Source organism: Falco peregrinus, chromosome 7 (genome assembly GCF_023634155.1).
Source record: "Falco peregrinus isolate bFalPer1 chromosome 7, bFalPer1.pri, whole genome shotgun sequence".
NCBI classification, from domain to species: domain Eukaryota; kingdom Metazoa; phylum Chordata; class Aves; order Falconiformes; family Falconidae; genus Falco; species Falco peregrinus.
Genome location: NC_073727.1, coordinates 32,684,066 through 32,709,346, shown reverse-complemented (window position 1 = coordinate 32,709,346; position 25,281 = coordinate 32,684,066). Strand labels below are relative to the sequence as shown.

The window sequence follows — 25,281 nt, the reverse complement described above, 5'->3', positions numbered from 1 at the left end:
GTGGTGTCTTAATTGACTCTGAACTGTGACTAAGAATCAAAGTGGAGAAAATCACCTAAATTTACCCTCCCCCTTAGTCAGCGGTAAGCTTCCTAGGACCCTCCCCAAACCAAATAAGGACAGGAAGAATGTGCTAAGCACTAAGTGTGCTAAGAATAAAGTTGAGCTGGGATGGATAAGGTTACTCTGAACTCTATATTTCATGTTTCCTGACATACCCCCCAAAGAACTGCAATTATGCTAGCAAGGCTGCAGGAGCGTTAAAGCGGTCTTTCCCAGTTCTTTTGCTTTTTGCTGCCTTTCCATGTGTCCCTGTCCTGTTTAGAACTGGGCCTTATTACTTTTTATTTGCAGTACGCGTGGTTCTTAGGATATTAAAAAAAACCACGCTGAAGATTCACTGTGAGGCATGTCTATTTTTGTTAGAGACTGATACTTTAGATTGAGCTTTGTGTTTTCTTTGGAAGGTCTTACGTTGCTTTGGGAGGGTAGGAGTCTCAGAGGAAACAGAAAGTTCAGAGGGGTGCAAAAGAAGAAGGAACAGAATTAGAAAAAGCAGAGGTCGTCCCTCCTTCTCATTCTGCAGCTCCTGCAAGAGCCAGCAACCTAAAAGTATTATCTAAGCTGCCACGGTAGATCTTGACCTTTATAACAGAGTATCTCTTACCATCGTCATCATGGCCGAGATCACAGCAGAAGGTACGGTAACTATTTTCAAGTATAATTAACCAAAAATGATATGTACTTTGACAGTGTAATTGAGCTAACATGTCAATATAATTTGTTGCTTTCGGCAAATAATGCTTTCACTCCAGGATCAATGAACCCTGTTTGTTGGATTGCTTTCTACTTTTCTTTCCTGTTTTTTCTTTCTTTTTCACTCCTGTAGCCTGAGTTTCTACCAGTTACTGAACCTAGATCTCTGTACACCTCTAAAAATAGCATTAGTTTCATTTGCAGAATGACACTCCTTAGGCAGCTCCATTAGAGTGATACAAGGGGAACGTTTGAATGTCAGGTGGTTCTAGCCTCAAGCCTTTGCTCAGGTAAAGCTTTGGTTGTGCCGTATAATAGGAGGTTTGCCAGAGTCCGAATAGCTTAGTTTGGTGGCCCTGATTTTTCCATAAGGGGGACAGAGTATTTGTGACCTGTACACAAAGTTACCGAAGGGTAAAAGCTATCAACTCTGCAATCCTTATTCAGGTAAATTTCTAAAGGAGTCAGTGAAAGTTGTGCTGAAATAAGTACACCATAGCCAGGCCTGCAAGAATGAAAGGCAATTGTATTAACCAATAAATACATATTCTAAACTATGAATATTTCATGTACTTTAATATTTCCTGACCATTCATATTTAAATAACATTTTAGATGCATAACAATATTTTATCAACCACAGTCAGACAGGGGATATATTTAAAATGCAACCTTCTTAAATTTAATACTGAATATTTTAGTTGAATTTCATTCTAACCTTTTTTTTTTTCCCCAGTGTGGATCACTCCACTGTTTATCCAAATTTAATAATGACACTACAAAACAAAGTGTTTTTAAATAGTCTTCTGAAAGATATTTTTATGTAAACATCAAGGTTATGTGGAGTTTCAGTGTATGACAGTTGTACTTTGCATCTTCCATTTTTCATTGTTAATATTTGTAAGAGGATCTGTGTTAAGCATTATTAGAGAGTGAGCCCATTGTTTTCAAAAGGACTGATGTTAGTACTATGTCAAATAGTACAATCCTTGCCTGATGCCTGATTAGCCACAGCAAGGAGGCAATGTGTATATGATTTTTAATCAGGAATTGGAAGGATGTACAATTTGCTTCTGGCAGCAAATACTGCCAAACCAGGCGGCTCAGCCTGACAGCCATAACCCAAATGCTAGCACTACTTTATCTGGATATTCTTGACCAGGTATGTTGGAAGCATTGGTTATTTTGCAGCTGCTGCCAGGGAAGTGTGTGAAATTATATTAGTCTTCCAGAATGAATGCATTAATACCATCAATGTAACAGGAGCAGTATGGAAATACCTCTTGCAAGGTTCTCCAAACAAAAAAATCTCCCAAATTAGCGAGATTTTTACTTCAAAATTAACAGCAAAAATAGAAGACTTTTCAATCAGTCTGGAAATGACTTTTCAGACATTTAGCTTATTAAAGAAAGAAAATAAAAGTCCCTAAAATAAAATACAAATAAAACAAGAAATCTGAAAATGTTTTTATAGAGCTTTTGTAGTGGTTTTACAAGTGTTCCTTAGCTGTAATATTGTGTGCCTTTCTTCAGTGTTTTTTCTGTGCAAAGCAATAGACTTCAGGTGATAAGGGCCATCAGCTCTACAATAAGCTGACCTTCAGCATGACAGGTAAATAAGCCATATAAGTAGTTCAGTTTTGTTTTGTTTAGTTTTTTTATATTTGGAATAGACTCGTGTCGATTGGCTGATTTTTAAATTCTGGGTCCATGAGATGGAAATTTTACTTATGGCAGCAAACTAAAAATTCAGCCTGGGGCTAATGTCTCACTGCAGTTCGTTTTCCTCTGGGCTACTGCTGGCACTCACAAGGCAGTCTGAAAGTTCAGATCTAAACTTCAGCAACATATATTTCGGATAAACAGAAAGCAATTAAAATGCCTCTTGCTACACACAATTCCTTTTTGATTTTTTTTTTTTGTTTGTTTCGTATTACGTCTCAGCCCATGATTTACTGGGGTCTTCATGACTATATTAGAATTAAAGTACTTGCTCCTTGTGGCAGGTATTCTTAACTCTGTTTTACACTATCAGCCACACATCAACTAGACTGTCAAACTCCTTGCCTTTTGTGGTACCATGGTGGCACGTCAGGGAGCACAGCACAACAGAGATGCTGGCTTCAATGCTGCCATAGCCAGTATGGCTGCTGGTGTGTAGAGATTGTCCAGCCCTGGCAGAGTGATGCTGTTTGTACATATTCCAAGGTATCTTCTCCTGACAACCCATGTCAATACCATGTCAAATCCAGACACAGGTGCCTGGGACCGATGGGGTACTCTTTCAGGTTGACATCACAGTAATGGCAATGAAACTAAGCAGCTTAAAAATGTAGCCACCAAGCAATGACACTGGCTTGTCTACTTGCATTGCAAGGCACATGCGCTGCCTGTTCATTTCCACAGGTACAAATTGTTAGTTGTGGAAATACTGGTGAAGTGTACCCAGGGGAAGACAAAAAGACAGCAATTTGTAAATGTCCTTAGAAAGTTGGCAGAACCTAGATCTCCTGCTGGCAAATATTTAGAAGAAGGTTCCAAAGGATTATCTTCAGCATCCTCATATTACATGTAATTGCAATCACAGAAACATACTGTTAAATAGTGGAAGTACTTAAGAATGTATAAAAAAAAAAAATCTCAGTACAAAGACTAGGTACTCTGTCTTTGCAATACTCTCAGGATCTATTGTTGTTGTTGTTATTACATTTCAGCTGTTACTGCGTATTCTGTAATGTCCAGGGACTTTACTGTGATCTGTTTAAGAGCTTGCCTGGAAAGCCACTGTTATCTAACTATGCTACTCTGCTGTGTTTATGAATACGAGGATTGGACTGGAATCAATGGCAGATGTAGTTAGAGAGGCCACTGCTGAAATACAAGTACAAAACACCTGGCACCTCTGAGAAATGGCTTCTACCAACGTACAGCTTATTCTGTATGTGCACAATAGCTCCAGCAGCAGCCCTATAGTTGGTCCTTTCTAGTCCAATCTACTGCAGGTCACAGTGCAAGGCTGATGGCTGTCCCCTGGCACTTTATCCTCCCACGTAGCGAAGAATGAACAGAGACCCAGCTCTGCCTGCTGCAGTGCCCTGGAGACTATGCACTGATCTAATCCGGGGACATGAGGAGAGGAGAAAGTCAAGGATTCTATGCCAGCTGTTTGTCTGCCACAACTTGTTTCCCCGGGGGAGCAAGAGATAAGCAGGAGTCAAACAGAAATGTGACAATGAGTTGCAGTTTGGTCCTTATTTTGCTGCTGAGAGCTGTGCAACGACACGTTCCCTCTGTCTTGAGGCGGGCTGCAAGGAGACAGGCTAGCCCTGAGGCCACACACAGCTCGTCAGTGACAAAATCAAAATTAGCTTCTGGATTTCAGTCCTTTTCGCAGGCTATTTGATAACTACGAAAAGTTTTAAGATGTAAACCATTTCAAAAGGCAGATTTAACAAGATCTGTATGTTTGAAGATTAATAGACATGAAACTGATAAGGTATGAGAAATAACAGACAAGAGCCAGAGGGTAAAATCATGACGACTGCACGAGAGTGATGGCCAGAAGCTAACAGCAGTCTCCAGTTGGCATAAAGTTTAGCAACATCACACTACAGCAAGGGGGACGTAGCTACTTCCCATGGTAATTCATGAGTTGCTGCTAGAGGTGCTAGTTGTACTGACTGCAAAAGGGGCCAAGATAAATAAACTAGATTAGATGATTCATTGTGATGGCTAAAGGTGTGTGAGGTGTTTCCTAGCCCTCAGCCGGACTGCTGTTTAAGCATTGAGATAGGAGGTTTCTACAAAATTTATTTGTAATTGGCAAACGTGCAAAATTAAAAGATGTCTTTGCTTTCTGATGTTGATGAGGAAGGAGATAGTATACCTTTTGCAGCAGAGTAAGGGAAATACAACAATTTTGGCAATTATTTTTTGAAAGAATCAGTCTGCTCTTGTTCAAAAGTACCAGGTAAGTCAACAGTTTAATTACTCAGAGACAAAAAAAATCAGAAAACCCAGGACTGCCTGTAAAATAGTAAGTCTTTGGGGGAAAAAGAAGCTCCAAATTCTCACTGAAATTTCTTAAAGCTTAGATTCTGCTGTGTCTTTGGGTCTGGACAACTGAGCTGGTTAGTCTGGCTGCAGGCTGGGTGCTCTCCCATAGCCTATTGAGGCAAGCAAACATGAGGCCAAATTTGTTAGCTTACTTTTTAGGTTTAAGGATTTGTGGACAGTTATTCACAGCTGGTACAGTATCTATGCATGTTCAGTTGTTACAGAGAAACTGTAACATATTGTCACCCTGTGTAGCCCCCTAGAAAGTCAGCTAGCTCTGCAGCTAAACCAGATGTTTAAGCTAATGCACGGTGTTGCTAGCCCAAGACAGGCTAAAAGTGTGTGTGTGCAGTTAACTCATGTTTTCTTGTGTGCAAACAGCCGGACTGTAGGGCTGATCACTTATTCACTTTTTTTTTAAAGAGCCTTGTATGCATAAGTGTTTGGAACATATTTTAAGGTTACTTATATAATGCGAAATATGTTTAAAAGCCTGGTAGCATTTTCAAGTTATCAGTGGGAACTGATCACCACAATTTAAAAAGAAAATCTGTGCAACCACTTAGTCAAAAGTCCCAATCTACGCCTCCAGGTACCTCATCCTTGAAAAAATTCTGGTCTATAAATATTTTGAGTACTTCTACCCATTGCCTACAATGTGAACACCAAGTAAGAGGTGGATTCATGCTGCTTTTACTGCTCTGGAAAGCAGAAAATGGTTTGGTTTAAAATACGTTTCATAATATAGGTCTGGCTTCAGTCCAGGGCACACTAAGGACAGAGAAACCAGACTTGCCTGTTTTGAGGCAGGTCAACTGTTTACAGAAGTGGAGAAGCTTTTCTCTTCATTCTGTTGCTAATATTCCCTGGCTTCTGCTCTGTTTAAGCAGATTGAACTAGCGGACTGTGCTCATTTTACCAGCTTAAACCATATTTAAATTAGTAGAGGGTGGATTACTTTAAATTAAAATGATTGATAAAAACTTTTACATCACCAATTTTAATCACGATTTAAATAGAAAAAAAAGAAATTTGGATTTCAAACAGCAACTTTAATAATTTTTGCATATGCCTTCCTGTTGGCTGATTACTAATATAGTGACTGAATACAGCCTTTCTCACTAAATCTCTGCCTTTTACTCTTAGAAAATAATCTAAATATCTATTAAACAATTCCATAGTTCTGGAGCCATTTATTGAGATTCTTAGTCTTTACATTGGCATTTTTATGATAGAGAATGGTAAATGGTGCATTTCTTTTTTACTAAATAATGTTTTCATTTTCACGTGTGATTTATGTCAAGCTTCATTAGGATGGAAATTGGAATTCAATTAAAATGGTACAAGCCCAGCATTTTTTAAATTGTTTATTTGTGTACTGTATATGTACTGGATATACAGGAAAAGTCAATTTTAAATAGAACAAGTAATCTAAGTCATTTATTAAACAAATATAATACTATTTGTAATTTAGTTTCTGGCCACTGCATTCTACAAGAATATATAAGTGATAGAGCTCACTTTCTTTCATGTAATGTTTTTTCAAAGGTTAGAGAAAGGAAACATGTTTTCTACCTCTTTTAAACAAATCCTAATTACTTGTTGACATAGCATAAGATTTCATCGAGTTCCAATAGAAAAAAAAAAATTGAAATCAAGAACATATTCTTTGTAGCTGCAAACAGACTATACTCTCAGAAAAGGGCTAGCTTAATTTAACTCTGCCTAGCCAGTGATTTCTAATACCTTGGTGATTTCTCCACCTTTCTTCACAAATGTAGTGACTTGATCATAGCTTCATGTTTAAATGTAAGTGATTTCTATAGATAGAAGTGTAGAAGTACATAGTAATGTAAAAATGTAGTCCTTAGCACAGGTTTTCATAATTTCGTATTTAATTTTTAAAAGGTGTATTTTTAAACGTATTTAAAGAAAACTTCAGTTTGTTATTCAAAAAACATCAACAATTACAGTCCCTGCCTTCCCCCACTGCAGCATCATTTGAGTGGGGCTTAAAAAGGAGAATTATTAAAGATTAATATTGAAATGTCTTCAGTAGCTTTAAATGTAACAATGTTTTTTTATGCAGTGCTTTCACACCAATTTAGAACCAGTTCAAAGTTATGGTCAAAAAGAACTTTACAGAGACATGCAGGCTTAGCACCCTTAATGCTTAACGTTGGCAGATCAGACTGGTAACAGGGAACATAAAGTAGATAAGCAGATCTGAACTTTAAAGTCACTGCATGTAAAGACTTAACTTGAAGCTCTGGACAGCTAGCTATACTTCTTATCCATATGATCCCACTGTCATGTTCTCTTGTCAGCTTTAAACATTTTTATTGGAAACTATGATTATTTTATTTCATATTTTAGTCTTAGCCCTGTGTCTTTATACAAACCTTGCTCTGGTGCATTGGAACATGACCACTCAGACTTTATATTCCTGAGTGGAAATGTGTTTAAACAATATGTGGTCAGAAGGGACCAGGAAGATTTAGCTTCTAGTTTTTTTCCCAATAAAACACAGCACAGCTGATTTATGTAAATAAGTCTATTTCAGGAATTAAGAAGCAAGTACCTGGCTATCAAATATTTGACTAAGGGTGGAGGTAGTGACAGCAATAGGTAGCAGAGATACCAGACGACACTGCCAGTGCATCTTGTCCTGTCCCACGTTCTGTCCTTTTCTTCATAACCTCTGATACTTTTTTTTCCTCTGTAATAGCTTTCTTTTTTACCTTTCTCTTTTTCCTTTCTCTTCCAAATCTGATAGATAATACTGCAGGTAATATGCAGGAGGTGTAATGCTGGTCCCTTCTATAAATGCAAAACATAATCAGAACATGCTAAAGCACACAGTAAGCAGCTACATTATTCTTCAGACTCATTAGATTTTGAGGAAAAGACCTGAGCTAACAAAGATCATGTGATGCACAGGAGGCTAAACAAAAAAGTTGTAGAAAATACTGACTTTTTGGTTTTCTTCCCAAACACCCTCATATGCTAAAACTTATCTATGTTCAGTCAAATCAATTCAGTTGCTCAAAACCGTGGTCAGTGCTGGATTTGCCCTTAGAAATCAGAATGAAAAAAAACCTGTGGCTTTAACTCCTGAATAAGCCTCACTTGAGTCTTGTGGCTGATTTGGGCTTTTTTTAGAATTAGTTCTACAGCACAGTGTGAGCTTGTCTCTGGCCTAAAAGTTCTGCTTGGTACTATGCAAAGGCATTTATCATAAGAAAGGAAAATATAAAATGCCAGGCACAGAAAACCTTTCCACTGGAGAAGTCTCCTCTTTCTATCTTCTAAAATAGTTTTAAAAAATCCTTTACAAATATGTAATGAGTAAAGACCTGCTACTCCCTGTACATGCTTATGTTCTCACAACTTCAAAAGTATCTCTGTACCTTTGCCTGGAGTCAAATTGTCAAAGGCACAATGAGTCTAATCCTTTGTAGCCTCCTTTGGTATGTAAATTAACTCAATTTTTTTCCTATATTCCATTATGTAGATTTAAGTTGTGGTTCTCTATGCATGTCAGGAAGGCTAAATCTTGTTTCAATCTTCGCTAAGAGGTTATTCACAATTGACACAATTACCATAAATATAGTTTTCTGGTAACTATTTGACTGTTTTTAGAGGCATAATTTAATACATCCATTCAAACGTTAAGATCCTCATTTTGCTTTGACCTTTTCCTCCTATAATAGGTAGAACCTTAATTTTGGCTTCAGGTCTTTCTGTGTAACTCCTGCTAAAGTCAACTGAATCATGAGCATATATGTTACAGGATACAATTTAACATCCCAAAAAGGCAATATCACATGTATGTGATACAGTTCAGGCTACATATATTTCATAGTTTTACAATCTCAATAATTAAAGTGTAACATGAATTTAGTATAACTCAATTGCTTTTCTTTATTTTAAGGGAAAGCTTCAAACCCCCTTCTTCCTACAGATTTTGTTGTATCACCACTCATGATAGGGTTAAAAAAACGTGAGCGTTTCATAAGGAGATATCCAAAGTTAAACTCACCCTTTTAAATATTTACTGTTATTTTGGTTAGGGTTGTTTTTTTTTTTACCAGGAAGATATTTATAACACCAGTTATAGCAAAAGATCCATGACAGAAGTTGATCCTGTCTGCCTGGGACAGCTACTAGATGGCTGACTACATTCTATCACTTGAAGCAGAGCCACCACATATTCTGCTCTGAATTTGTATCACAAGCAGTAAAGTCGATAAAGATGTTATTTTGGTAGTAGAGAGTAATTCCAAGCATACAAGGTTTTTCCTCCTTCAAAAGAGGAAGGGCTCAAAAAGCTATTTTTGTCTTTTCATTTTTTTTAAATTTGAAAATATATTTGATAAAGTTACCACTTTAGTAAGAGGCGTGCCAACTCAGAACTAAATACAAGCATTTTTTTCACAGGAAGCATAGCCCTGTTATCAGCTGCCCAAGCAGAATTAATCTATGGGAGATACATTTATCCTAAAATGCATCTCTTGTTCTAGACATTGTAATTTTGTATTGATTACATAAAAGCCACCTGAAAGGCTCTGGAGAATGTGATGCTGTGCTCTGCTGTTAGTAAACCAGATGACATGATGAATTTCCAGATTGGTAAAGGCCAAAATTCTTCTTTTCCAACCTACTCTCTGCCTTCCCTCCCCTTGCAGAAATAAGTGCAGCAGGGCCCTCAGCCCAGAGACTCACCTCCTCGCCCATTCCCTTCATTTATCATACGTGAGAAATCCATAGGTTTTGTAATACAACTTTATTATATTTTGCCTGCAAGTTGGTATTGAGCCAAAGGTTTTCAGTGATTTGTTATTTTCTTTTACTGATTTACAAAGAGGTCATGTAAGAAAGATCATCAGGGAAACTTCACTAGGTGGCTGTTATTCTGGAGAGAAGGGAACTTAGTAACTTTGGAAATTATGGAGAAAACAGCTACAAATATGTGAGAATGCAATTTGAGGAAAGCCTTTTTGCTTTGCAAGGTTAGCTACAGATGTTGATGAGGCTTCAGCACACACAATTAAAATTAAATGTGAATTAAATGTGCACATGCAGATATCAGTGCATCAGGGTGGGTGGGAAACATGCAATTTTGCCTGAGTTAATGAATTAAGATAATTTCAACTATACAGGCAAAACAATGATGAGGGTTAGGTTTTTGTCTTAAAAAATAATTAGCAGGAAGTTTCTTTTAAGAATATATTTGCCATCATTTCATTTGTTGCCCAGTATAGGCTGATGCATTTCACACTGTGAAGTGCTAAAGGCAGTTTCACAAAAGAGATGCAAATGACTAAATTACAAAATGGTTGCTATCCACCCTTCAGTGTGTCATGCTAAGCATAGAAAACAAGAAATAATACCGCATCTGCAGAGGCTGCCAGAACAATAAAGTGGCACTGGTTCTGGGTTTTTTGTTTTGGTTTGGTTTGTTTACTGTGGTGGTGCCTAGAGGTCAGGACTGCACTGGACTAATCACTTCATGTACCGAGACGGTCACCACACTAGAATCTTACAATAATTTCAACTTGTAAAGATTCTTTGATTTCCTTAATATTTTAGAGAATAAGGTCCTCTTGGTAATAATTTTAAGCTTTAATGTTCTAGTCAAGTAAATATTAAACTATGCAGCTCTCCAAAAGTTAACAGTGAAATTCTTGAGAATATTTTTAGTGCTTACCTGTGCTATTTCAGTATATAAATCATGTGTAGTCTTCTGCTTCTTCACTAGGTTTGTTTTACACGAGTAACCCAAACAAGAAGAAAAGAGATCACTGCTCTCCACTCTGCTAGAGATGGCCAGATCTGGTAGGCTTCAGGACCCACAAGCTTCCTCACTGCCCCCGCCAGAGCTATTGGCAGTGGGATGCCTCTCCTCCCAGTGCTCAGTGGCTGTAGTGGTTTCACATCCCCAGGTGCAGGGAGGGTGGCTGAGGCAGTGCTCCCCATAGTCACACACCTCTCCAACCCACCTGCATTCCTCCCTTTTCCCCACCTTTGGTCCTTCCCCTAATCATCCCATCTACTAAATTCTTCATTCTGCTGCCTCAAATCAGTGCTACTCCAAGTAGGACAGGCAGCAATAGTACCTCTCAGTTCTTGTACTTAAGTCTCAGAAATCTTCATGTTCCAAAATACTTTTTCACCATAGCAGAAATTGGTCTTTTAAAGAAACATTCCACTTTAATGAGCGTTAACAATAAGGCTTCAGACCCTGCAATATAGGTGCCTTAAAGATTTCTTTTGTAATGTGACCTTTCCTTAAATATTGCAAATATTATGTAAAATTTCAACTAAGCCATGCCCATTTTCTCTCTGTGGCCCTGAACCACTCTAAGAGATGTTGAATGCAACATAATGTTTATTTACAAACACTACCAAGTTATAACTATTGATTCCCTGTACCTGCAGACTCAGCCACTTTCCCCTTCATTCTTTCATTAAGCTGTTTATATTTTCTTGGCATTTCTCAAATGTGAACACAATTTTAACTTCCAGATGTTCCTTCTTTCCCTGACAATGTCCAGGTAGACAGATATGGATTGCATCTTTTCTTGAAAACTGATGTACATCAGTTGCACTGGAGCAATTCTGGTGTCAACTATAGCCCACTGAAGGAGGCAGATGTTTTCCAGGTGTGAGTATTTAATTAGCAACAAACCACACCTCATAATGCTATTATGTGCCTGTTTTCTAACCCAGCAATCTCATTTTCAACCAATTCCATCTCTCCATGTTTTTCTTTGTCTATGTGAATAAGCAGGAAGTAAGACCTTTCCCCTTGTCCTGTAGAATGTCTGTAAAAAATTATGCAAAAGTCTGAATTCCTGGTCATGTAGGCACACAGGACATAACAAATGGTTAAGATTAATATCAGGTACTTGCGTTAAGAATTTAGAAAAGAATGGTGAAAGAATGGCTTGTATTAGTATCTCCCTAGAAAATTTCCTAGATCTTCTTTCCACGTTGCACTACTTATTTTCTCAGACACCTGGTGAATAGCCTGTATTTCACTATGTAACATGGAGATCAATCTCTAATATGAAAAAAACCCAACCAATCAACCAGCCAAAAAGTTATGTTTGCTTTCAATCTTTCCTCTTCTTTTATGCCTTTCATTCTTTCAATTAGAAGGATCGAACTTTTCTGCTACATTAAATAGAGAAATATTACCTTTTCTTCTCTACAGTGATTAGAGAGAATATTTTCAATGGTTTTGAATAAAACTAGAACTACAGTAGTGTCTCATCAGCTGAAAAAAGAACAGCACATGTTCTATGTGAAAGGACGTATATTTTTAGTTCTTTATTATCAGTTAGTAAATTGCTTATTTACTCCTGGTTGCAGAAACCAGAAGTTGTTCTGTGTTTCCAACTTGCTTAAATGCTAGGGCAATGATGTGGGAAGATAAGGAAATCATAAATTATTTTATTCTTCATTGATTTTACAACCAGAATGTCATGAACATTTTTTTTCAACATAGATATGAATAATGTGATCTTCCCAACACACAGACTATTAATTTTCCATGCATCTCTTGTACAAATACCATTTTCATGGCTTGTGCACTTCCAATAGTATCATCTGAATTTTTTCTGTGTAAAAGTTACCTGCTCTAATCTCCATTATAGGAATCTGCAAGTGCTTCAGCACTCTAAGTCTTTTTAATCTATACTTCTTTCTCCAGAGAAGTAGCTCCTGACTAAAGGTGATGTGAGTTAAGTATCAGCTGGGACAGAACTTACTGCACATAATACAAATCCTGACTATTTGTCCATAACAAGTAGTTCTTATACTTTCTTATACAGGCACACTTGTTATCAACATTTTCAGCACTTGATGACCAGAATGTTAACTTTAATGAGCCCCTGATGTTTACTGGTCTTCCAAATCTGTTTGTGTAGTGGTTTGCTAGGGAATAGCACCCTCTGAGGGATGACTACCGAAGGTACTCTGTCAGGTTATAGTCCACCAGGTCTGAGTGTTTCTGGAAATGGAGGGAAGAAAATCTAACCTGCGCTTGCCCATTTGGTGACAAGGAAAACATTACAGTGCTCTCTCACAACACATATCTCATTAATGTCCCTTGAAAGCTAACAATACCACTCCTGCTCTGATCACCAGGATGAGCAGGAAGGGACTGTTAATCTGAACTTGGAATCAGGCTCCGCTGTAAATAAGACTGATGGCTTATTTAAGTCTTATTTGGTTAGGTGGTGAGAATCTTTTGTCACCATTCCCAGGGGTGGAAGAACCCTGAAGACACTTAGCTTTTTTCCACTTATCTGTCAAAAGTTTCCTGCCTGCACAGGAACTGAGGAGTGAATGGGATGTTGTGCAGTATGCAGACAGACTTCTTTAAGAACATCATCCTATACAGTTTATTTTCCCATTTCCTATGTGGCATCTGACTTAAGGTCTAAATAAAGCACTACCCAAAATAAAAAGCCAAGCAAAGTTGTATCAAGTGTAGTACAATGTCTTATGGCCTACTTCTATTTCATATTGTGAATTATATTATTAGTAATTCAATTTTTTTAGATGCATTTTGTGTCTATTCTTGCATTCCAGCATAATACTTTAATAACATTCTGAATGTATTGTACCTTTTGGGGGATGAATTGTGTTAGTGAGTGAAAGATTATCAGTTACACAACCATAAGAATGTAGTCAATGTAAGTTGTAAGGCTGAAATATTGACTGTAATGTAAATGTTCATTTTCAATAAATGTGAAAGTATGCGTTTTTTATTTATTAGCACTTATCTAATTACAGCTGAAGCTGCAATCTATTGATATAATAGAAAAGGAAATTAATAAAGAAAGTTTAGATGATGAATAGGCCTTTGACCAGAATGTAACAGCCAGCAAAATCTTGCAAAGATATATACAGAATAACTAAGTAGCTCTCAAAAGCTTTCTTAAAAATTTAGAAAGGACTATCAGCTGCTACATCTGCAGAGGACATCTCTCTTTTCATTATACTGACTAAGTTATGAGTTTAGATGGCTGTATTAATATTAAAGAAACTTCTGAGGATTGCTTGAAAGTTTTCTGAAATGAGAAAGTAGCAGTAGCTTTGGTGTTCCTAAAATCCAAGATGGAAAGATTTCAAGAAGCTTTATACCCATCCTGAATGTGTATAAATGACTTGAGAAGATGGGCAAATAAGACAAACAGCTACACTCAGAGGAAGCCTGTGATACATTACACAATGTAGAGAAGCAATGAGCCAGAAGTCAGAACAGGAGACGGGCTCAGCTCTGTCTCCTGCCAGACTTGCAGTACGGCCTTCGCTCTTCACTTAGTTGCTCCATCACTTCCTTTCTTTTGAATGAAAATAGCATGGCTTTGCATCAGAGTGTGAGCTGGAGGGAAGATAGATGTTAAAAGACTAGGGACAAATAAATCCAGATTTGAAGATCCATAAAAATACCCAGAACAGAACGAAACATTTTTAATGTGAGCTGAGACTATGTGAAGGTTTAGTAAATAGGAAAACATCAGGTTTATATGGACATGTTTGAGCATCACTAGAAGATTTGTGAACACAACACAGGCAGTTTGGGAAGAAATGCCAGGTTGAAGAATGTCTTTTCAGCTGCTGTCTCTGTTTCATTGATATGCAACAAAAGGGTTTTTCTGTTGGATGAAAGTGTGTGAGATGAAATCAGGACTAATATGCATAAATATAATTTTCAGGCATTGAGGTTGATCTTCAGGCATAGGTATGCAACTTTGTTCTACTCTTTTCCTACCACCATGAAAGTCAGGGAGTGAAGCACAAAAGAACTAAGGTTGGGGCAAAATGCCAGGAAAATTATAGAAGTCCTGCAAGTGTCTGCCATGCATGCAAGGCACAGGCTGGGTGGAAACTTTGCAGCACCTGCTGTTACTGTGGGCTAGGAATACTGGAGCTCCTACTATATGGATCTGCTATTACAGAGAATGTGTGGAGGTGTTACAGCTTGTGAATGAGAGCTGAATGGTTTTGCAATGACTTTGTGCTTGTTTACAGCAGATGCTAAAGATCATTTGATTTAGAGTACATGGGAGGAAATAAGAAAACTATTATTCCAACGAGGTAAAAATTTATCTCTGGTGCAGCTCGCTCACTGTTCCAGTTAGCAATAAAAACATGGAGGGGCCACCTTGAAATGGATGCTTTTTTAAACTCAGAATAAAATCTTTTCAACTGCACTGAGACCATACTTCAATGTTACGAATGCTTTTTGGACTGATTATGCCATTAAAAAAGTGGAAAAGTTTTCTTCTGTTCCAAAATATACCATCGAGATTTGAGGACTCCTCTGTTGAAGTCTACCTAGGTGTTAATTAGTCTTCCATGACCAAATAAGATGCAATGCTATCTTGCCTCAGTGTCTGTTTTAATGCAGACAAAGGAACTGAGAAGGGCTATGAGCTTCAGAAAGATTCACATTCCAAAAATGTAAGTAAATGGATGACCCATCCATGCATAGGGCAGAAAGGGTCATAGAAAGGGCAACTCAGAGATGTTTCAACAGTTTTGTTCCATTTCTATGCTAGTGCTGATTAGAAAAAATGCAGAGTGAATTAAAATCAATGACAATTTTGCAACATTCTGTGCTCTGCACAAGCATGTGGTTTGAATTTGTTTTCTAGAATTTGAAATCTTATATTGTTAAAATACTTCCACATATATGTGTTTCAGTAGAGCTTATTTTTATTTCAGGTATATTACAAATACATAGGTTTATCATTAATGTATTCTTCCTGTTTTGGGTTATATGCTTAGAAGTTTAATGTAAGTAGGATAAAGAGATATTTTAGACATACTCTATATAGAGATCGGTAATAAAAACAAATAATCTTCTGATTTAGATATCTTTGAATTCAGAGATTTTTATCTTATCTGTCACTGAATAAGTTTAAAGAACTGTTAGCCTACAAGTAAACCTTTCATATGCATCATTTTCAAGATTAAGATGTCAGTTCTCTGAGACATTCAACAATTAAACCATGGATAAAAATTCTTTTTTCCTCTCTAAGGCCTGAATCCTATACCAAAAACATCCTTCTTGGGTATTATAGCTTTTATATGGATACATATTTACATTTTCAAGGAGGTAGGTAAAAAGCCATTTTTACTTTTATGATTAATAATGAAAAAATTATTTACAACATTAGGAACTTGTTCTGTGCTAGTGTTGGCAATTTTGTGCTTAGTGAAATTTTTTTTTTTTTTACAATTATGTCATTACGGCTTTATGTGGAAACCAGTAATACAGAATGTTGTGGCATATATACTTAAAAAAACATTCATTTGGCATTTGGGTTTACTTTGTCAGGTGGGAAAGCAAGTTAGCATCTTTTGTATGAAAGGAAAATCTTGAACTACATTCATCAGCTGACAATTCTGCCAATTATTTTTCTGTAAGTTACAAAAAATTTATAATACCATTATTATACACCAGAAAAGACTAAGCAAAGAAAATATCCTGCCCATACAATAACACTAATATAATACCCACAAAAAAATATTTTCTTTAATAACCTTGCACTTCTTGTTGTCTTCCATGCATATTTTCATGGCTGTCATACAACTTACATGACATTCAAGTTAGAGTTGATGTAGAAATTGAACTTCACTTATGGTTTGGAAATAAAATAAATAGAATTTTCAAGTGCATACATCAAAGTACTGCTTTTCATGCACTCATTTTTGGAAGAAAAAGTCATAACTGACCTCCAAAAGCTGAATTTGTATTCCATAGTTTCTTCAGACAAGTAGTAGTGGAGAGATACAAAACTGTACTTACTTGTGCATAGATTTTAATCCAAACTTGCCCATAATTTCAAGTTTTATTTTATATGCCACCTGGATATCTCACTGCCTAGTGACGGATATTTCTAGGAATTATTATGGAGAATGGCTCCCTTTTCTGGAACTAAATTTCTGGAGCTAAATAATGTAGCCAGGTAACCACTTGGCATTTATCACCAGGATAAATTAGAGGCCACTCTGAACCTCTTATCTGTGTGGTCAGTTGAGATCTTTATTATTTTAACCCACCTATTCTGCAGAGATCTGAAGTGTGATAGGAAGTTTTAAAGTATAGGTTAATCTCCAGTCCTAGATAACAGATGAGGAGAGTTTGGGGCCTGATCACAGAATCAAGAGTCCCTATACCAGTCTGTAGGCTATCCATTGTGTTGTTGAGCAGCTCCTCTGGGTTTGTTTGTGCAGAATGTGATAGTGTGAAAATGAGCAATATTAGAAGTCCTCCAGACTTAGGCATGGGTACAAGACAGACTCACTGTCTCATTTGTTGTTAATTTACTTTTGGATAAAAGTCAGGTATTGCTAACAATTTCTAAAACCTGGTCACGACCTTGTTCTGCTGACAGGTGTTGATTAATGTGGGCTGGCAGGAGGAAGGATGCAGTGACTAGACACAATTACTGAAGTGATTTTGTTTTTTCCTCAGGTAACCTTCAAGGGATCCTAAATCTGCTTGGTTTTCCTTCTTTTTTTTTTTTTCCGTCTTTTCAGTTTGTAGTTAAGGTGCCATAAAAATACCTGCATAAGGAGAAAAAGAGAAAAGAAAACAAGATACCTAAGACTCCGTGCCTGTACACGAATACTATGTAGCAACCTTTTCTCATCAAACTTGAATTGACCAGTCTTTCACACATTCCAGGACTCGGCCAGGGAATAATCCGAAATAAAATTGCTTAAGACATGGCAAAGTAACAGTAGCTAGTTCAGGAATGACTGTGAGTAAGGGAGGGCACAGTGACTTTTTCCTACTTTGTCAAGGATTTTGCTACTTAGAACGGGTCTCAATAGTCTCAAAAGCATCCCGTTTTCTCCAGATTACTTAATACTCATTTGAATAACAATTTTCATCTAAGATGTGAGTATCTGGTGTAAGCTTCTATTAAAGAAACCTTTGTAAGATAGCATAAAGATTTCTCAGCTCTTGAGAATCTCAGAACAAATTTTAGATAACAGATGTATTGTGAATACGTATCTTCAACAAAGATCAACTGTTTTCTCTGTGACAGCATATTCTGTGTGTCTCAGCTGCCTGTAGAGATCATGCCTATCACCAAATAAAGATCAAAGATTAATGATAATATTAATTCAGTCTATCAAGGTTAAACTTCAACTTCAGATTACTATTTTTGGACTCAGGGCTGCAAAAACAAGATGATAAAACACACTATTAATTTTTACCTAATCAATGAATTCTATTCCTCTGTGTCAATTCAAGAGCTCTCTCCTGCCCTAAAACTGAAGGGATATTTTCCAAAGTATTCTCTGAGACCAAAAAAGAAGAAAAGAAAAAGAGTCCAAAGCCTTCAGAGGAACCATCTCTGTCATGACTGCCACTGCTTCCTAGAATTCTTTTCTAATGGGAACACACACAGAATACAAATAATATATCAGTGTCATGGTTTAACCTCTGCTGATAGTTAAGTGCCACGCAGCCGCTTGCTTACTCCCCCTCACCCAGAGGGATGGGGAGGAGAATCGAAAGGAATGTAAACCTCCAGGTTTGAGATAAGAGCAATTTAATAATTGAAATAAAAATGAAAGAGCAATAATAACAATAACAGTTATAATGAAGAGGAAGGAGAGGGGGAGAGCAACAAAATCCAAAGGGAACGGAGGAGAGAAAACAAGGGATGCACAATACAATTGCTCACCACCTGGTGAACGATGCCCAGCCAGACCCCAAGCAGTGATTAGCAGGCCCCGGCCAACCCTCCCCAGTTTATATACCAAACATGACATCCCATGGTATGGAATACCTCTTTGGCTAGTTTGGGTCAGCTGTCCTGGCTGTGTCCCCCTCCCAGTTTCTTGTGCCCCTCCAGCCTTCTCACTCGCAGGGCCTGAAAAACTAAAAAGTCCTTGACTTGGTATAAAAGTTACCTTACAACAACTAAAACCATCGGTGTTCTATCAACATTATTCTCACACCAAATCCAAGGCACAGCGCTGCACCAGCTACTGAGAAGAAAATTAACTCTATCCCAGCTGAAACCAGGACAATCAGAAAGAATTTGGGGGGTATATTTGGATCTCTCCATAAGTTTCAAAGCATGCTTCAGAAAACTTTGTTTCCTTAAGTATTTCAGGTGCCTGTGAAATGGACTTGCCTTTTTCTGCTATGTATACAGATGGAGTACTTTCATATTTATTAGAAAATAACTCCCTGACAGAAAATAGACCTTGGTTCATTTGTTCCTGTTTACTATAGCTAACTACTGTCTCTCATGAAATTGGTTGTACTATTTAGCAAGCCACAAAACAGTTTTCTTCAGGAGATCTCTTTTGGTTTTCTTTCTCCCAGACAGCATGACTGTAGTACAGCGTCATAGTAAATTGTTATTTACAGATGAGATATATCAGTGACGTAGATGACTGACTTGCCGTGAGCCCTCATTTTATTTTTCCCCTTTTGTTGTATGAGGAATTTTGTGTCTCCACTTCTTAGCAGTCTTATGTATATATATATATATATATATACACATATTTATATATACTGCATAACTCTTACTATAGCAAGTTCTGTATTCTCGTTGGCTAAAAATGTCCTTTTTGGGACCAAGTCTCTTCAATATCACTTATGCATATATACATTCAAACTGTGCATGTACTGATGACTGTATTTGAGTGCTGTAGTGACTGAGTAGCTCCATATGGAAGACTTGGCAGCATTGCAATGTGAGACAGTGCTTGCACCATAAATTATGGAGAGTGTATTGAATTATTGTTAGAACTACTTCCATTTACAGAGTCTAGAGATATCAACCCATTAAGACATATAGAGTAGATTCTACCTCCCTGTAAGGTTAACTTAGAATAAATGAAATCAAGCAAATCATCTTGTTAATCATTCCTAGATATATTTATTTGAGAGATAATGGTTCCACCAGAGAAAGCACAGATCTCGAATTACCTTCACAGAGTTTCTTTATACTGGCACACTTTTCCAGAGTGAAGACAGAGGTATTTGTAACCTATTTATTTTATCCTAGTGACTTTCAATATTTATTATGACTATCATTATCTTAGATAGGAACAGATTACATTTTTTTATCTTTTTCCATAACAAAAAAATAGTCACTGTTTTTCTCTAATCCCCTTTCAGGGATGTGTAGAGTTGAGTTTCCAAAAACAAATAACAAGGAGAATGCATACAGTGCTCTTGCTTCAGAAGGTTTCATGCTATTTAAAGACAAATGACAATCATTTTCCTCCAACCTTCATTTTGACATTTTAAAACATAAGATGTACCTCTCTGCTTATATCCACTCACAAGGTATGTCTAAATATCCCTTTGGCATCTCTTTCTGAAATGTCAGATTTCTAAGATGAACAGGAAGGTAAAACATTTTACTGTTTTAAAGCACCAACTTGTTTCCAAAAAAGGGAAGGTATTACTACCCATGAATAAAAATATCCATGTGTGGAACCAAACAAATGATGGATTTTTCAGGGTGCTGATAGTTTAGGATTGAGTGTTTGCAATTCAGTTACATTATTACCTCATCTGCATACTGAAAAGCTGGAAATGAAACATTTGATTTTTGAACAAATCTCAACATTTCTGAAAGAAAATGTAAAAAATGTATTAAACTGAAGAGTTATTTCAAAGAGAAAAATTTAAATGTCAGTCTTCCAGATGACAGAAAGGTAAAGTCTTCTGCCTTTTAGAAAGGGAGAAGCTCAATGTCCCTTTGCCATGCTTTGTCACTGGTTTAAACTGCAGAAAATGACACTTTTCTTGTTCTCATCAACTGTACCTACTGCAATTTTTATTTTATAGAAGCAATTTATTCTGTGTTGATTATTGTTAACCCCTGTGGTCTGCTAAGTTCTCAAGAAATTACTATACAAAATTATATAGCTGTACATAAAATGATCTATAAATTTCCCAATAAAACCTGCTATCTTGTAAACCTGGTCCTTAGAGCTTCCCTTACTTTTCTTTCTAAAGTAATTTTGGGTATGAATTATTGTGGGGAGGTTCATACTGCAATCAGTCATATAAGACTATTTCAGCAGGCTCAGCAACACAGAGGATCTTTTAACTTCTAACTAACCACTAATCCCTTCTCTGTATGTTTTACTTGAACAATCAGAATAATGTGAAAGCTCTTTGAAATACGTAGACACTAAAGAAACAACCACACAGAGACAGAGGGTTAAAGGTTGTTGACATAACGTTCTTTGCAAGAATTTTTGCATGAAGGAAAGGCTTTTTTTACACTTCCTTGCAAAGGTATATAAGAAAAAAATTCTTCTGCCTAATTTGTAGTATAGACCAATGTTCTACTAGACTATGAAATTCAAACATATAAAGAAAGATGGAAAATTGGCTCCAAATCACTGAAGTTCAACTTTTCAGTGATTCAGGACTCATATGAGTTTTCAATTAAATACTTCAATTTTAACTAAATACTGCAGATGTCTGCTGACCTAACTGGGGCCTCTGAAGTTAAAGGTTAGATGTGTCACCTGAGAGAGAGTTAATTTCTTTTACTGCTGATCGTCTTTTAAAACACAGTGTGATTGGGCTCTGACTGAAACTGGTTTCCACTTTCCCTCCTTGAAGTTCCCAGATTGCTTCAAGACATCTGTGCAAATAGGTAAAATTCCTCTTCTTTGTATATAGTTTATCTAATACTGCAGTTCATACTTTGGCCTATTCCAGAAAAAGAAGTGATAGCTAGTATTACTGTTTCTTCAAAAAGATCTAGTGATGTATTCCCCAAAATGCAACTGTTGCTATTGGTTTCACAAGCATGAAGGCGTTGTGGTTGTTTTGGGGAGGTGTTTGGTTAGGTTTTCGTTCCCACTTTTCTCTACAGGGGAAAACTGTCTGGAGAAGAGAGAGCTTTTTTTTTTCATTTATATATCTTTATTCCTTTTCAGAATCTGAAGATTTTTTTTTCCCAGTTACAGTTGTTGCTAGAGGAAGTTGAATTTCCTGATCATAGAAGACTTTTTCCCTACTATCCCATTCCAAGCTCTGAGCTTTTCTAGACAAACCACCTTTAATTTCTACAGCTTGGATTTCCCCCCTTGATTAGGAGGGCTTCCATGGGGTGAAGTCCCAGTTGCCCTGAGGGGATTCTGACTCCTTGCATACAGCAGTGGTCCAAATCCATCATTTAAATCTACATGACAAGGAGTTAATCACATATGTGAATTTGTTACATGAGATACAACCAATCTTTTATACACACAAAAGTATCTTTAAAGCAATCTTTGCAGCTTTCCACAGAAAAAATAAAATCAGATACATGCATTCAAACAATTGTAGCTAGATGGAAAATGTGGGGTTTGGAAGTATTTTGATTTGGTATTTAGGAGTACAATGAAAAATTGCTGTGCTTCAGCTGATTAATTATTTCAAAAAGTGATTTATGCCAGGTTTCTGATACATTATGTAAGAAATTGAAAAATATAGTAAGAAACTTATTTAAAAACATTGGAGATTAGTTTCTGAGTTTTCTATATTTCTTTTGTTTAGAGTCACTAGCAATTCACAGCAGGTTTTGAAAAACTGTTCCATGTGGAAGAAAAATACTTCCATACATTTAATATTTCTCCTAATTAGAAATTTTATTTACATAAAAATAGTAGGTTTGTCTTTTCAAATTTTATTTTCTCTTGTTGCTCCTTCCCATTTAGAACCATCATAATCCTCATAATAGATTGACATGGAAATCATTGTTATATCACAACGGAAGAATTATGACTGCAAGTAAGGTATAAGCAGCAAGTTCTTAAAGTGAAAAGATCCTGTTTCCATACAAGCAGCATTGAAAATAAAGAGCAAAGGAGAAGGAATCACAGAAATGAAATATTATTTGAAAGGGATCTTTCTTTGACTTTTATGTTTATTTGGTATTATTTGATCAAAATAAGGTCAGCAAGAACATGAGAACAGCCAACATGTTAGATGATTGGTCCAGCTGGTGCATTATCTTGTCTTCAGCAGCAGCCACCAGCTGAGGAAAAAGTATAAGTTCAGGCATTAAATGCTTAACCCCTGACCTGCCAGAATACTTGCTCAGCATTTAGGGATATGAAATAAAGGAAATTCTTGAGTCAGAGATTATGTATTTGTTTTCAGAAACCCTTTTTCTTTTCATGCAGTTGCCTAGTCCCTATCATAATGTGGCCATATGCCATTGGAAAGTATTTTTTTATTCATAGTTATGGAGGTTTTCTAATTAGTATTAATCTGTTTTCTTTAGAGATCCTTTACTTTTATTTCACATAGCACATCCTAGTGTACTGTATCTCTATTGGGTTTCTGTGGCAAGGTTTTGGTAGCAGGGGGGCTACAGGAGTAGCTTCCCTGAGAAGCTGCTGGAAGCTTCCCATATGCCCAATGGAGCCAATGCCAGCCAGCTCCAAGACGGACCCACCACTGGCCAAGGCCGAGCCTGTCAGTGACACCTCTGGGATAGTGTGCTTAAGAAGGGGAGGTGGGGCAGACACCTGTGCAGCAGCAATTGCAGCAGAAGGCAGGAGTGAGAATATGCGACAGCAACAGCTCTTCAGACACCCGGGTCAGTGCAGAAGCAGGGGCAGGAGGTGCTCCAGGTGCCAGAGCAGAGATGCCCCTGCAGCCCCTGGTGAAGCCCATGGTGAGACAGGCTGTGCCTCTGCAGCCCATGGAGGGTAACGCTGGAGCAGATAGCCACCTGCAGTGCATAGAGGACCCTACACCAGTGGCAGATGGATGCTCTAAAGAGGCTGTGATCCTGTGGGAAGCCCACACTGGAGCAGGCTCCTGGCAGGACCTGTGGACCTACGGAAAGAGGAGCCCAGGCTGGAGCAGGTTTGCTGGCAGGATTTGAGACCCCATGGGGCACCCACACTGGAGCAGCCTGTGCCTGAAGGACTGCGCCCCACGGAAAGGATCAGTTCATGAAGAACTGTAGCCCATGGGAAGGATGTTGGAGAAGTTAATGGAGGACTGTCTAAAATGGGAGGGACCCCACACTGGAGCAGGGGAAGAGTGTGAGGAGCCCTCCCCTATAGAGGAAGGAACAGCAGGAACAATGGGTGATGAACTGACCGCAACACCCATTCCCCAGTTCTCCTCTCCATTCCAGCTGTGCTGTTGGAGGGTAGAAGGGAGAGAATTCAGGAGTGAAGTTACACCCAGGAAGAAGAGAGGGGTGGATGAAGGGTGCTCTTAAGATTAGGTTTTATTTCTCATTATTCTGCTCTGATTTGATTGGTAACAAATGAAACTAATTTCCCTGAGTCTGTTTTGCCTGTGACAGTAGCTGGTGAGTGATCTCTCCCCATCCTTGACTCAACCCACAAGCCTTTTTTTATGTTTTCTCTCCTCTGTCCAGCTGAGGAGGGGAGCAATAGAGTGGCTCTGGTGGGCACCTTGGGTCCAGCCAGGGTCAACCCACCACAATGTCCTAGAGAAACAGCCATTATTGCAATCATGTATATACCAAGTTAGAATACAGCATTAATAACTCCTAGTTTTCACCTCATAGTATTTATTAGTAGTAGTACTGCTATTAGTATTATTTACTGACACTACGAAGTACACATTTTCTTTGAACTAGATAATGAAATGGCTTGATAGGCTGTATCTCATTCTATAAACTTCTTATTGAAATCAATGAGATCAGGAGATTGGTGTAAAGAATTTCTTGGAAAATGAATGAAAAAGATTAACACAATTTACTTCTTTAAATTATCAGATGTTCTCTATTGATCAAAAATAAAACCAATACAGATATAATAACAGAGAAGGAAATTAAAAAGGTACGCAGCACCATATGTAATTATAAGTGTCTTTTCTAAATTCAATCATTCAGTTAATTTTTATGCACCATCCTCTCTATATTCCATAATCTCTCTTCTTTTTCTTTTGTGATGTAGAATTGGTTCCTGCATAATCTCCAACCCTATTTTCCACATTTCATAAAGAATATTACATTTTTATAGCTATCAGTCACCAAGAAAGCTGCAAATGTTCCCTCACAGACAGCTCATCCCAGCTTTCTAAGACTTCAGTCTGCAGAAAGACCACCTTTCAATTTTGAGAATTGCCAATATACACGTGATGCATGTTGAAAAGTTTTTCTCTTTGCACTTTAATTACATAAACTGTAGAGCAACACTTCAGTACTCTGTGCTGTGAATTTAGAAGTCTGTAAATTCTGATATCAGTTGTGAAACTTCTTTTATATATTACTCTCTTTTAGTTATTCCAGTTGCATTCTTTCATATGTACAGGGATGTAATATGATAGAAAAGAAATAGCTGAGTGTCAACCACCTCAAGAGAAGATTTATGCTGCAGCTCTAAATAAATTGGCCTTTTTAAAAATTGTCACATTTCTGCTCAACAGTTTGCAGAAGCTGCTTCATACTCAGATGACCTACACTAGGTGCCT

The 25,281-nt window shown here is 37.4% G+C and overlaps 1 protein-coding gene across 1 annotated transcript in view; it reads left to right on the top strand.

The window, feature by feature from the left end:
- Positions 1–292: 292 nt before the first annotated feature.
- TRDN (triadin) overlaps positions 293–25,281 on the top strand; it is a 235,657-nt gene continuing 210,668 nt past the window's right edge. Inside the window, exon 1 of the mRNA XM_027793516.2 lies at positions 293–699. Coding sequence (XP_027649317.2) covers positions 678–699 — 22 coding nt within the window. The 5' untranslated portion in view covers positions 293–677. The remainder of the gene's footprint in view (positions 700–25,281) is intronic.